Source organism: Chenopodium quinoa, unplaced genomic scaffold (assembly GCF_001683475.1).
Source record: "Chenopodium quinoa cultivar QQ74 unplaced genomic scaffold, ASM168347v1, whole genome shotgun sequence".
Taxonomy (NCBI): domain Eukaryota; kingdom Viridiplantae; phylum Streptophyta; class Magnoliopsida; order Caryophyllales; family Amaranthaceae; genus Chenopodium; species Chenopodium quinoa.
Genome location: NW_018743014.1, coordinates 1,994,811 through 2,007,429, shown reverse-complemented (window position 1 = coordinate 2,007,429; position 12,619 = coordinate 1,994,811). Strand labels below are relative to the sequence as shown.

The following is a 12,619-nucleotide window of genomic DNA, read 5'->3' as shown; positions in this document are numbered from 1 at the left end:
GTGTCCAAGATGCAAGAAGTCGCGCTACAAGCGCATGAGTTGCAATGCTGGTACGAAGGGACCTCCTGCGAAGGTGTTGTGGTATCTTCCCATCATTCCAAGGTTTAAGCGTCTTTTCTCAACACCAAAAGACGCAAAAAACTTGAGGTGGCATGCAGAGGGAAGAAAGAAAAACAGAATGCTGAAGCATCCAGCTGACTCCTCGCAATGGAAGAACATTGATATGAAGTTTGGTGAATTTGGTGATGAAGCCAGAAATTTAAGGCTTGGGTTGTGCACGGACGGGATGAATCCATTTGGCACTCTTAGTACCCAGCACAGCACATGGCCAGTAGTTTTAGTGATCTACAATTTGCCTCCTTGGTTGTGCATGAAACGTAAGTATGTAATGCTTTCACTACTAATAACTGGGCCAAGGCAACCTGGAAACGACATAGATGTTTATCTTGCGCCACTTGTTGACGATTTGAGAAAGATGTGGGACGAAGGGGTTTCCGTGTTTGATGCTCATAAGAATGAGATGTTCACCTTGCGTGCAGCTCTTATGTGGAACGTTAATGATTTCCTGCATATGGAAACTTGTCTGGGTACAAGAACAAAGGAAAAAAAGCATGCCCCATTTGTATTGATGACACTCCAAGCATACACCTTGACAATTGTCACAAAGAGGTGTATCTGCGGACTCCAAGGTTGCTAAGGCGCGATCACCCGTACCGTAGGCAGAAAAAGACTTTCGATGGGAAAGCGGAAGAGGGGACTGCGCCTAGGCCATTGACTGGTGAGGAGGTTTATGATCGAGTTAAGGGTATACGAACAGTATTTGGGAAAACAGAAAAAGCTGCGGACTCAACTGCTCTGTTTAAAAAAGAATCAATCTTTTGGAAGCTTCTGTACTGGAAAGAACATGATGTTAGGCATTGTCTTGATGCAATTCATATAGAGAAGAATGTGTGTGATGCTCTTGTGGGAACGCTGATGAATATTCAAAGCAAAACAAAGGATGGAAAGGGTGCACGGTTAGATTTGGAAAAGATGGGGGTTCGTCCAGAATTGTGGGCTCAGGAAAAGGTTAGAAAGGGAAAGGAACAGGAAAAGAGAGGTGAAACGAGTTCGAAACAAGGAAAGGGGAAGAGCAAGGGAAAAGGAAAGTCCACAGATGCGTTGAAGAAGAATTATGATGGAAAAGCAAAGGATGCCAAGGCTTATTTACCTCCGGCTTGCTACACATTGTCAAGGGTAGAAAAACGGATGTTTTGTGCATGTTTGTACGGCATTAAGGTTCCATCAGGGTATGGATCTAACATGAAAAGATTTGTATCCTTAAATGGAGAATTGAAGCTGACAAGTATGAAATCCCATGATTGTCATGTTCTTATGCAAGTATTCCTACCAATTGCAATACGTGGTATTTTACCGAAGCACGTGAGGGAAGCTATTACAAGCCTCTGTTCTTTTTTCAATACAATATGCAGCAAAGTGCTTGATCCTTGTGCACTTGATGCTTTGCAGGCGGATGTGGTTGTGACTTTGTGCAAATTTGAGATGTACTTCCCACCCTCATTCTTTGACATAATGGTGCATCTTATTCTTCATTTGGTGCGTGAAATTAAGTTGTGCGTTCCAGTGTTCATGAGGTGGTGCTATCCTTTTGAAAGACACATGGGTACATTGCAAAACAAGGTAAGGAATCGGGCTCACCCGGAAGGAAGTATGATTCAAGGGATCGTGGGTGAGGAGATTGGTAATTTTGTGGCCGACTTTATAGCTGTTGCTGAACCTATTGGTCTTCCTACTTCTCGACATGACGGGAGACTTGATGGTCACGGCACAATCGGGTCAAAACGAATGTCACCTGACCGAGATAAGTTTTTACAAGCACACCTATATGTGTTGCACCATGTTGCAGATGTTCACCCATACTTAGATGAGCACATGGCTAGTTTGCGTGATGAATTTCCATCGAAAGGTGAAAGGGCATTGATGCAGTTGCATAATAAGAGGTTTGTGAGTTGGTTTCGTGATCGAGTGATGGGTAGAATGGATGGGAGTGTCACTGATACAGTAAGGTGGCTTGCTTATGGTCCTAGGGATGATGTTCGCTCATTTGAGGGATATGACATAAATGGGTACACTTTTTGGACTGAGCGTCAGGATTTGAAATCTTCCTCGACCCAAAACAGTGGTGTAACGCTTGTGGCATCGTCAAGGGAGTTTGCAAGTGCTAAGGATAAATCATCCGTTGATGCAGAGTTATCATACTATGGTCGAATTTAAGAAATATGAGAGCTTGATTATTGTAGCTTCACGATTGCTCTTTTCCGGTGTAAATGGGTTGATAATATCAGGCGTAACGTCAAATATGATGACTTTACTCTTGTAGATCTTAGCCACCTAAATGACAGTGCGGAACCATTCATCCTTGCATCTCAAGCCAAGCAAGTGTTTTACGTAATTGACCCAGCAGATATGAAATGGTCTATTGTGCTAGCCGGCAAAAGAAGAATCCTAGGCATTGGAGATGTCGAGAATGAGGAAGAATATGATGCGTTTGATGACTCGGCACCTTTGACTGTTCCTAGACCTGTTGTACCAAATGACGTAGACGACCAAACCAATTATGTGCGATTAGACCACAACGAAGGAATATTAGAATGAGGTACTATTTTTCAGCAATTTTGCAATTTTAGGTGTTGAAAGTATTATCAAATGACAGGTTAGCCGAAAATGAATTAATTAATTGTCATAAGTATTATAATTAGGCAATTTATATTTGATTTTATAACTGTACCTTACACATGTATTTATAATACAACTACTAACGTGTTATGATTGTTATGGCAGGTGATTACATCTCATGGCGGACAATCAAGTCCGTATTTGTGTCGAGGATGTAGAGGATGATGATGATGATTTCTCTGAGGATGGTGATGAGTTGTATTATGTGAACAAGGAGCCTGATTTGGGTGAGGCAGAAGATCAGGCTCAGGATAAGTTGGAGCGTAGGCTGGATGAATTTGAAATGGAGGCTGAACAAGCGCCTCCTATTGAAAATGCAGTTTCTGAGACGGTTGGTCAGAACGCTACTTCCCACAATCACAGCCAAGGACAAAGTGGAGGAGGGGTTAGGGCACCGGCTAAAAAAAAGGTGAGGGGTCCGACGACAAGTTTCAAGAAACCTGTCGGTCGCATGGTCCTGGAGTACGACAAGGCGGGCCAACTTGTAGGCAAATTCCGTCGTCCATATGGTGTTCACGTTGGCATTTGTGCGCGTAAAATCCCAATTACACTTCGTATGCGGGAAGTACCTCCAGGCTTGATTGACACATTTTGGAATGATACAAGGGCAAGTGTTTTATTTGCATATTTATACAATTATAAATACCTTTACTTTAATGTTATGTAAAAGGGGAAACTAATAATCGACTTTATTTGTGTTTGCAGAGTCTGCTTAATATTTCTAATGATGCCGCCAAGCGAATGGTGTTTGAATCTTTGCTAGCGGAAAGATTCAGAGGCTTCAAGAGCGAATTAGTTTGTGGTTGGATCACAAAGACTGTTGTGAAAAAACCAAAGAAGAAGAAAGGCAATGATGATGAAGTCATCAATGAAGAGCTACTCCCATGGCAAAAATGGCCAAACATATCGAAGGATGATTGGGAAGCTTTTGTTATTCAACAAAGTACAAAGGAAGCAATTGTAAGTTTAAGTAAATTTGATTACAATTGTATAATATATTATCTCTTTTTGTAGTAATAATACTAACAATTCTAATTACGTAGGAACTGAGGGAGCAAAATTCCAAAAATGCAAAGAAGAAGCAATACACCCAACGTATGGGGTGTAAGACATTTGGTGAATGGAGGGAAACGTGGGTCAACGAAGGAGTATACCCCACTTCGCTACTAGGGTCGTCCAAAGGACCCTCTTCTTCCACGATCACTACGCTGGTGAGTCGTGCTGGTGATTTCTTCTGTTCACTGCATGCGCGTGACAAGGAGACAAGAAAATGGGCCATCAAGGCTCCGGAAACCAAAGAAATGGCTGATAAGCTCGTAAGAAACTACAAACTTGAGAACTCTATGCTATTGGTTTCTGTTTTGTTGCGTTTAGCTATCTTGTATGTGTTGGTGGTCGGCTATTATTTCTGTTTTTTTTTTTGCTACAGATTGAACGCACCGAAGAACTGGTTGAAGGCAAGCTTATCCCAAATGTAGAAAAAGACCCTTTCACCTTGGCTTTGGGAAAGCCCTACCATCCAGGACGGGTAGTAGGTGCAAGAGGGTCATTGCTAGGGTGGGAAAAGGTGATGGGTCCAGAGTATACCAAATCAGGAAGATCCCGAGCAAGTGTGAACTCACCTCTTGACTTGGTTTTCACGGTGGCATCGATTAAGGAACAAGTCCGCAACGAGCTCGTAAGTGAATTTAACGCTTGGGCGAAGCAAATGAACCTACCGAGCTTGCCTTTCCCCTCGAATACACCCATCGACTCATGTAGTCACCCAAAAGGACAAGGGGAAGATGATATACATGGAGACGATGATGCAAATGAGGTACTTTCAAAACTCTTAGTTTTGGAATATTGAGTTATGTAGGATCTAAGGTGGCAGTCATTAATTTCTTGTTACAGGGTGGTACGCCTACACATGCGGACTCGAGGGAGCTCGATAATCCAGCACCTCATCATTTTCCAGATTTACAGGTGATTTTGTTTAGTTCTATCTTATTGAATATGGGCACATTATCAATCTTAATGAATATGGAAGGTTCTAATAACTGATCTTTCAAATTGGTGTAGGAAGAGACCCGTTGTGCACTTCTACACCCGGACGAATCTGGAGCTTTGCATGTGGTTGCATATGGTAGTGCACAACCGGCCGAACAAGGTACGGTCCATTTACGACCGCTTAGGCCACAACATTACTCGGTTGGGATCAATTCTGTTATTAGCGGGTTCGAGGACATCCTAATACCGGTGCCCATAGAGGAGGATGAGTTTACTACACTTTGGGCGGCAAAAGATATTTGTGCAGTGGCCATGTGCTTGGGTAAGGTTGATGAACCAGGTAATTAAGATTTTGGGTTCGTTCTTTACTTTATGCCCGGTTGTCTTCACAAGAGTTAGATGGATTTGGCTTTTCTAACCAATTGTGTGATTTTTTGTATTAGATTTCGCAAAAAAGACAAACTTCAAAGAGGAGGGTGGAAAAACCAATAAGCGTTGATCAACCGGTGCCAAAGAAGAGGAGTGAACAAAGGTCGGAGAGAGAAAAAGGGTCGAAGAAGAACTCTTCGAGAGGTTCATCTTTGCAAGCTACTCCACTTGTTGCTGACACGGTCCTTCAAACGCTGTCTAAAGATTTAACATTTCTACACAACCGTGTTAGTATGTTGCCTAGTGACACTCCCATTCAAGTTGCATTACCTAAGGCAATGTTCCACTTTGATGAGGATGCAGTTGCATGGCTTAGCAAAGAAGATGTGAAAGAATTTCTAAGTGGTTCAATGCTTAACATCTCCCTCGTTCAAACATTCATGAGGTAATTTAATGCCAGACACTATTATGTTATTCAGATTAGTGGTGATTGCTTGTCATTTAATTTCCCATTAATATTTTGTTACCATGCATGCAGAGCACTACAGGAGCACTTACTTGAGATTGATTCTCCGTGTCAAGTAGGGTGGTTATGCCCCGAGCAAATCTCCACTACTAGAATCTTAGGCAACTACTCAACGTGTTGTACTATGTTGAACGGGGTATCAAGGAAGCATTGCGTGCGGGTGACAAGTTCATATTCGCCCCATGTTTTGAGGAGTACGTTTGACCATGTCAAATTCATTTGTTTCCCCTAATTATATGTTGTACACGGCTAATTATTGACTTGTTTGTGTATTGTCCATTTCTGTAGTACACATTGGACCCTGCTGGTGATTTGTGTTCCCAGTAACACCATCTTCCTTTTTGATTCAGCTCGATTGCCTCATCCGAAAAAGTTCCTCGTGAAGTCTATACTGCGAAAGTAAATATAGCTATCTAGTGTTGATTATCCTTACTTAACTCATTTATTATATTAGTCATACTAATCAAGTTTGAACTTACTTTTCTATAGTGCTATGAAGAAGATAAATTTCCGAGCTCCTCAAGGTCCTACATGGAAATCACCGATGGTAATGCTAGATGATTTTGTGATTTATATAATAAACAATGCGTAAGATGTTGCTAATTTGTTATGCATGTTTGATTCATTTACTTTGTTCCTATGCTAGTGCGCACAACAAGATAACGGAGTTTATTGCGGATTGTACGTGATGAGATTCATGTTGGACATACTGAGTCATTGTACAGACTTACAACAACTTGATGAGGTATGCCATTGACTTAATTAATTTGCTTTTGTGGTGTGTTTTGATAAGAGAAAACCCTTGAATTGCGTCTTAAAACCCTTGAATTGTTCTTTTAATGTGATTTCAAGCCTTAGCTGCCTCTCACTAGGTAATATTGACATGTTAAAAGAAAGAATGAGTTGATTTGATAAGAAGTGTAGAAAATAGGCAAACAAGTAGTGATATAGGCCTTATTCGGGCCATTTAGCTTAAAAATGCGTCTTAAAACACTTGACTTGCTCTTTTAATGTGATTTCAAGCCTTAGCTGCCTCTCACTAGGTAATAATGACATGTTAAAAGAAATAATAAGTGGATTTGATAAGAAGTGTAGAAAATAGGCATACAAGTAGTGATATAGGCCTTATTCGAGCCATTTAGATTGAAAATGCGTCTTAAAACACTTGACTTGCTCTTTTAATGTGATTTCAAGCTTTAGCTGCCTCTAACTAGGTAATAATGACATGTTATGAGGAAGAATGAGCTAATTTGATTAATTCGGCATACAAGTAGTGATATAGGCCTTATTTCGGCCATTTTGAATGAAATTGCGTCCAAAAACCATTCAAATGCTGTTTTAATGTGATTTCAAGCCTTAGCTGCCTCTCACTAGGTAATATTGACATGTTAAAATAAAGAATGAGTTGATTTGATAAGAAGTGTAGAAAATAGGCATACAAGTAGTGATATAGGCCTTATTCGAGAATGTGTGGTTGAAAATGCGTCTTAAAACACTAGACTTGCTCTTTTAATGTGGTTTCAAGCCTTAGATGCCTCTAACTAGGTAATAATGACATGTTATGAGGAAGAATGAGCTAATTTGATTAAAAATGTAGAAATTGGGCATACAAGTAGTGATATAGGCCTTATTTCGGCCATTTTGAATGAAATTGCGTCCTAAAACCATTCAATTGCTCTTTTAAAGTGATTTCAAGCCGTAGCTGCCTCTCACTAGGTAATAATGACATGTTAAAAGAAAGAATGAGGTTATTTGATAAGAAGTGTAGAAAATAGGCATACAAGTAGTGATATAGGCCTTATTCGGGCCATTTAGGTTGAAAATGTGTCTGAAAACACTTGACTTGCTCTTTTAATTTGATTTCAAGCTTTAGCTGCCTCGGTAGGTAATAATGACATGTTATGAGGAAGAATGAGCTAATTTGATTAAAAATGTAGAAATTGGGCATACAAGTAGTGATATAGGCCTTATTTTGGCCATTTTAAATGAAATTGCGTCCAAAAACCATTCAAATGCTCTTTTAATGTGATTTCAAGCCTTATCTTCCTCTCACTAGGTAATAATGACATGTTAAAAGAAAGAATGAGTTGATTTGATAAGAAGTGTAGAAAATAGGCATACAAGTATTGATATAGGCCTTATTCGGGCCATTTTGGTTGAAAATGCGTCTTAAAACCATTGAATTGTTCTTTTAATGTGGTTTCAAGCCTTAGCCGCCTATTAATAAGTAATATTGACATGCTACGAGTAAGAATGAGTTGATTTGGCAATAAATATAGAAAATAGGTGAAGTAGTAGTCATATAGGCCTATGTATTAAATTTTTGCCTAACTTAAATTGTAAATGTATTTTTACATACATAACCTAAGTAATTATTTCTAGCTAACATCATTTTAGTTTAACCAAGTTTTGCAAGGTACAGAAAGGAGGTCCATTGACGAGCAAAGAGCTGAATGAAGTTCGAGACATGTTAGCGTCTTTCATCACATATAATTTAATTTGAACTTGTTAACTTATACATTAATTATTAGTATAGTTTGTAAATATAACACCTTTTAATTAATGAGTTGTAAAAGCTATATGACATTTCATTGTATTGCATTTACGGTTATTAATTAATATTTATGTATTGTTGTTATTATTCCAATGTAAAAATTATTATATTATTAGTATTTTTAATAATAATATTATAATAATAATAATAATAATAATAATAATAATAATACGGGTAATAATTATTATTATTATTATAGTTATTATAATATATATTAATGGCATAATTAATACAGGATGTGCAGGTTTTTAATTATTTTTAATTATAAAAAAAAAATTTAAAAAAAAACAGGTTTTTCCCACCGGTTTTTACAATGAACCGGTGCCCAAAACAATTTTGAAAACTGGCACGCTGACTTTTGGCACCGGTTCAATGTGAAAACTGGTGGGAAATCTCATGGTTTTGCCACCGGTTCAATTGAAAACCGGTGGGAAAACTCCTCCAGCTATTTGCTAAATCGCATGTTTTTGCCACCGGTTCACTCCAAAACCGGTGGGAAATATTTGGGGATTTAGCACCCCCCAAATCAAGACCGGTTCAAAACCGGTGGGGAATGTGTGGTTTGAACCGGTGGGGATTGGGGTTTTTCGCCTAGTGGTGATTGTTGATCTAAAATTGATGCAGATTATGTCGTTTGTTAGCTCTTCTCCTTCTAAGGGAAAAAAATACCAGTGTGGTGTGCTAATGGCCAAGCTCACTAGCTAGACAAGGAAGAATCCAGGCAGGAAGTTCATATCCTGTAAGTTTTATGACCCAATCACATAAACAAGGGGCTGCAAAGCTTTCGAATGGGTTAATCAACCTGATGGGACAGATTGGCAAACAGGGATTATCAACAACCTGTTGTTGGATAAGAAGCTGCTAAAGGGTGAAGTCAATGGCTTGAAAAGGGAAGTTGATGAAATCAGTGGCCAAAGGAGGTGCCTACTTAATGAAGTTGATAGTTTGAAGATGAGATGCAAGGCCTTGAACGCTGACAGGAAGAGAATGAACAGGGAGGGTAATGCAAGGAAGATGTCTTCAATCAACTGTTTTGGTTGGGTGGGCATGGCTATTTGTATTGGTTTGTCAATGGTTGTAGTTTTTCTAATGGTTAGGGGTGTTTAATAGTAAGTTGTATGTAGTATTTGATAATTTGTTGTAATGACTTTGGTTTTAGTGTTATATATATGAAAAATTATGAGTGTTGTTGTAGTGATAAATATCCAATATATATGTATCTACACAGCATTTTTATCACTTGATTAAGCTGTTAAATTGAAAATGTTTAAACTTGCACAGATGCACATATTAAGCACTTCATGAAAACTTCAAGTTGACAAAAGAAAACATTGCAAATCTACATTGAAAATGGATAAAAGTACTTCAAGTGCAGGTTGCCAAAAGAACCTTACTTGAACCTGTTTTAATGGCAATCAAAGCCATGCAAAAGCTACAATAATGTAACCAATTGTTTAAATGGCAATCAAGGCCATAATAGACACAATGTTATATTACACAGAGACAATGTTTTATAACCAATTAAGAGTACATCACTGGGTGATGTTTAACTTGCTAAAGGTTTGCAGCTTGGACCTTGTAACAACACCTGTTTGGAGTGGTTGTTGAACTGTGGGTGGTGCAGGCTGACTTGAGGAAGGCTGACTTGAAGAAGGCTGACTTGAGGAAGGCTGCCTTGAGGAAGGCTGGCTTGAGGAAGGCTGACTTGAGCTTGGCTTCCTGGACTGTGACTGTGTTTGCTTGCTTAATGGCAGGCAACCTTCTTGCTCTTGAGGAAACTTCTTGTTTGCTATGCTGTTTGGTCCTGCCCCAATTGCCTCTATGACATGGCATGTAAAATAAAAAAGTCAGTGAAAAAACGTACATATATATTAAACCAATTGGGATTTGGTGTTATGATTGTGTTACCTTTTTTGCAGCCCTAACCTCTTTCTTCTTCCTCTCCTCCACTATCCAAGCTGTGTTCAAGGGGGGTCTGCCTGCTGACTTTATCAGCTCTGTTGCTGGTGCAGCAGGTCCTTTGCAAGTCTTGGCATAATGCCCAAATCCCCCACAGTTGCTACATTGCTTCTTCCTCTTTGTGCTTGCTTGACCCCTTGCAGTGGAACATTCTCCTGGCTCAAGCTTCCTTTTTTTGTTTTTAGGTCTCCCAGGCTGCACCTTAACAGAAGGAGGTAGTGGTTCCCTTATTTGACTCTCTCCCAGTGCTTGGGACCAGGCATTGGTTGGACAGCTGGTTCATAAGCATCCCTGTATGTGTCCATGGTATAGTATGGGTCAACATATGCCTCTATGTCACCCCTCACATCCAACATGCATGCATAAGCATGAACACAGGGAATGCTAGTGAGTTCCCAATGGTAACATGTGCAGGTCTCCTTATCCAAATCAACCAAGACTTGGTCATCCTTCAGCTGCAACTCAAATGTATTCCCTCTTGATGGTTGCACCACACAGGACCTAGCCACAAAGTCTATCCTAGCCAGAACATGCCTCACATATGGCACTAAGTTGTGTGTCATTTCTTTTGAATCCTCCCACTTTTCATTATTCCTGTTCATTATATACCTCCTCATCCATTCCATTTGGGTGAGGATAGGTTTATCTCTAGCAGGCCTAATCACTGCATTGGAAGTCTCACACATGTTGGACTTGCAGTTTGGTGTAAATGCATGTCTACACCAATGACTGGTAGGAATGTTGGCTAAATAGTCATATGCCTCTTCATCAAGGAATTTGATAGACTCCATGGCAATTTCATGCTCAAACTGACAATATTCAATGACATACCAGTTCAGAACAACATGAATAAAAGCAGGACATTTATAACAGATACAGACAAATGCAGACAGAAGCATGAACCAATACTCAGACAATATAAGTAACCATGCAGACAAGACAAGTAACCATGCATACCACTATTCAGGTAAAATGAAGCATATAAAAGCAGGACATTTACAACAGATAAAAACAAATGCAGACAGAAGCATGAACCAATATTCAGACAAGATAAGTAACTATGCATTTACTATAGCCCAAGACAGATGCAGACAGAAGCATGAACCAATACCAGTATTCAGGTTAAATGAAGCATATAAAAGCATTTATGTTTAAGCAAACCAACTTACACAAGTGGTAGCCCTGGCTGCTCTCCAAAATAGCTCCTTGAAGGTTGATCCAGTGTAGTTGAGCTTGAAGTTAGCCCAACTATGCCTAACACAGAACCTTTGTTCTGCTTTGGGAATTACATCAGCCATTGGTTTAATTAAACCCTACCAAATGCAGACAAATGCAAAGTCAAAAGCCATACACATGGAAACTTAAAAATTGAACCTAAATACTAAAAAGGGAAACAAAAGCGTACCTTCTACCTGTCAGACATAATGGTTAGCCCAGCTCCTAGATCATGTGTGAACATTGCCATAAGGGATTCCAAGAACCAACCCCAAGTTTCCTGGTTTTCTATCTCCACTGTAGCCCAAGCTAGGGGAAATAAGTTGTTATTCCCATCCTTAGCCACTGCCACCAGAATTTGCCCAGAAAAGGCACCTTTTAGGTGACAACCATCCAACCCTATTATTGGCCTACAACCTTTTGCAAAGCCATCTCTCATTGGCCTTAAACAGATGAACATTCTCATGAACAAGGGTGGCTCTGGGCTGTTAATACCATCAACAACAACATTGCACCCAGAATTAGGGTTGTACTTCATCACAACTTTCCCATAATCCCACACCCTTGCATACTGCTCCCTAGCTGAACCAAATATGATCAGTTTTTCCCTACACCTAGATAACCATGCCTTATAATAACTCACTTCAATTCCTAAATTATTCAAAATCCTAGCCCTAATCTCCTTAATTCTCCAACCTGGGTTACTCCTAAACTCTTCTAAATACCTCTCTGCTATATATTCAGCAGTAAGCATCTTGTTTTTCTTCACTCTAAAACAGGTGTGGTCTAATATCAAGGTTTTTATTTGCCAAGTTTGCTGCTTCACAAGTTTTGATGCAAACACCTTGAAATGACACTTCACTCCCCCCACACATGTACAAGCAGGCATTCTACAGGTATAGTTATTGAACTCACATGCACATCTATACCTACACTGAATTGTAATCCTTTTACCATCATTATGCAAATAGTTTGTATATTTTTAAATTATTTGTATATTTTTTTAAAATAAATAATAATAATAATAATGGCTATTATTTTTCGTTATTTAAATGGAGTTAGGTATCGCATTTTCGACCTGGTGCGGGGAGGAGCATGGACGTTATTAGAAGTAGAAATTATTCAATGGAGAGCTCTGGGCCCAGACACGTTAGATCCCGTGGTATTTCGGCCTCGGCTCGCAGACAACGAGTTCACTATCTCGAGGAGGATGAAGATGATGATGGTGATGAGGAAAGGAGGAGAAGGAGGACGCAGATGAGGATGTGGTG

The 12,619-nt window shown here is 39.6% G+C and overlaps 1 protein-coding gene and 1 long non-coding RNA gene across 2 annotated transcripts; one reads left to right on the top strand and one right to left on the bottom strand.

The window, feature by feature from the left end:
- The first annotated feature begins 4,484 nt into the window (after positions 1 to 4,484).
- On the top strand, positions 4,485 to 4,890 carry LOC110729822. The gene is made up of 3 exons (XR_002512945.1): positions 4,485 to 4,552; positions 4,630 to 4,701; positions 4,798 to 4,890. It is a non-coding gene; the product is annotated as an uncharacterized LOC110729822 (long non-coding RNA).
- A 5,470-nt stretch (positions 4,891 to 10,360) lies between these two features.
- Positions 10,361 to 11,431, bottom strand: LOC110729953. The gene is made up of 2 exons (XM_021909745.1): positions 11,303 to 11,431; positions 10,361 to 11,092 (listed from the first exon to the last, which is right to left on the bottom strand). Exons 1-2 carry the CDS (start codon positions 11,429 to 11,431, stop codon positions 10,361 to 10,363), a joined length of 861 nt encoding a protein of 286 aa, XP_021765437.1.
- Between the last annotated feature and the right edge of the window lie 1,188 nt (positions 11,432 to 12,619).

What these genes read in the sequence shown, in the direction of transcription:
- LOC110729953 (XM_021909745.1), bottom strand. Translation starts at nt 11,431, where the DNA reads ATGGCTGATGTAATTCCCAAAGCAGAACAAAGGTTCTGTGTTAGGCAT. An exon ending in CAGCCAGGGCTACCACTTGT is followed by an intron (nt 11,093 to 11,302) that starts GTAAGTTGGTTT and finishes TTACCTGAATAG; the next exon opens with TGGTATGCATGGTTACTTGT.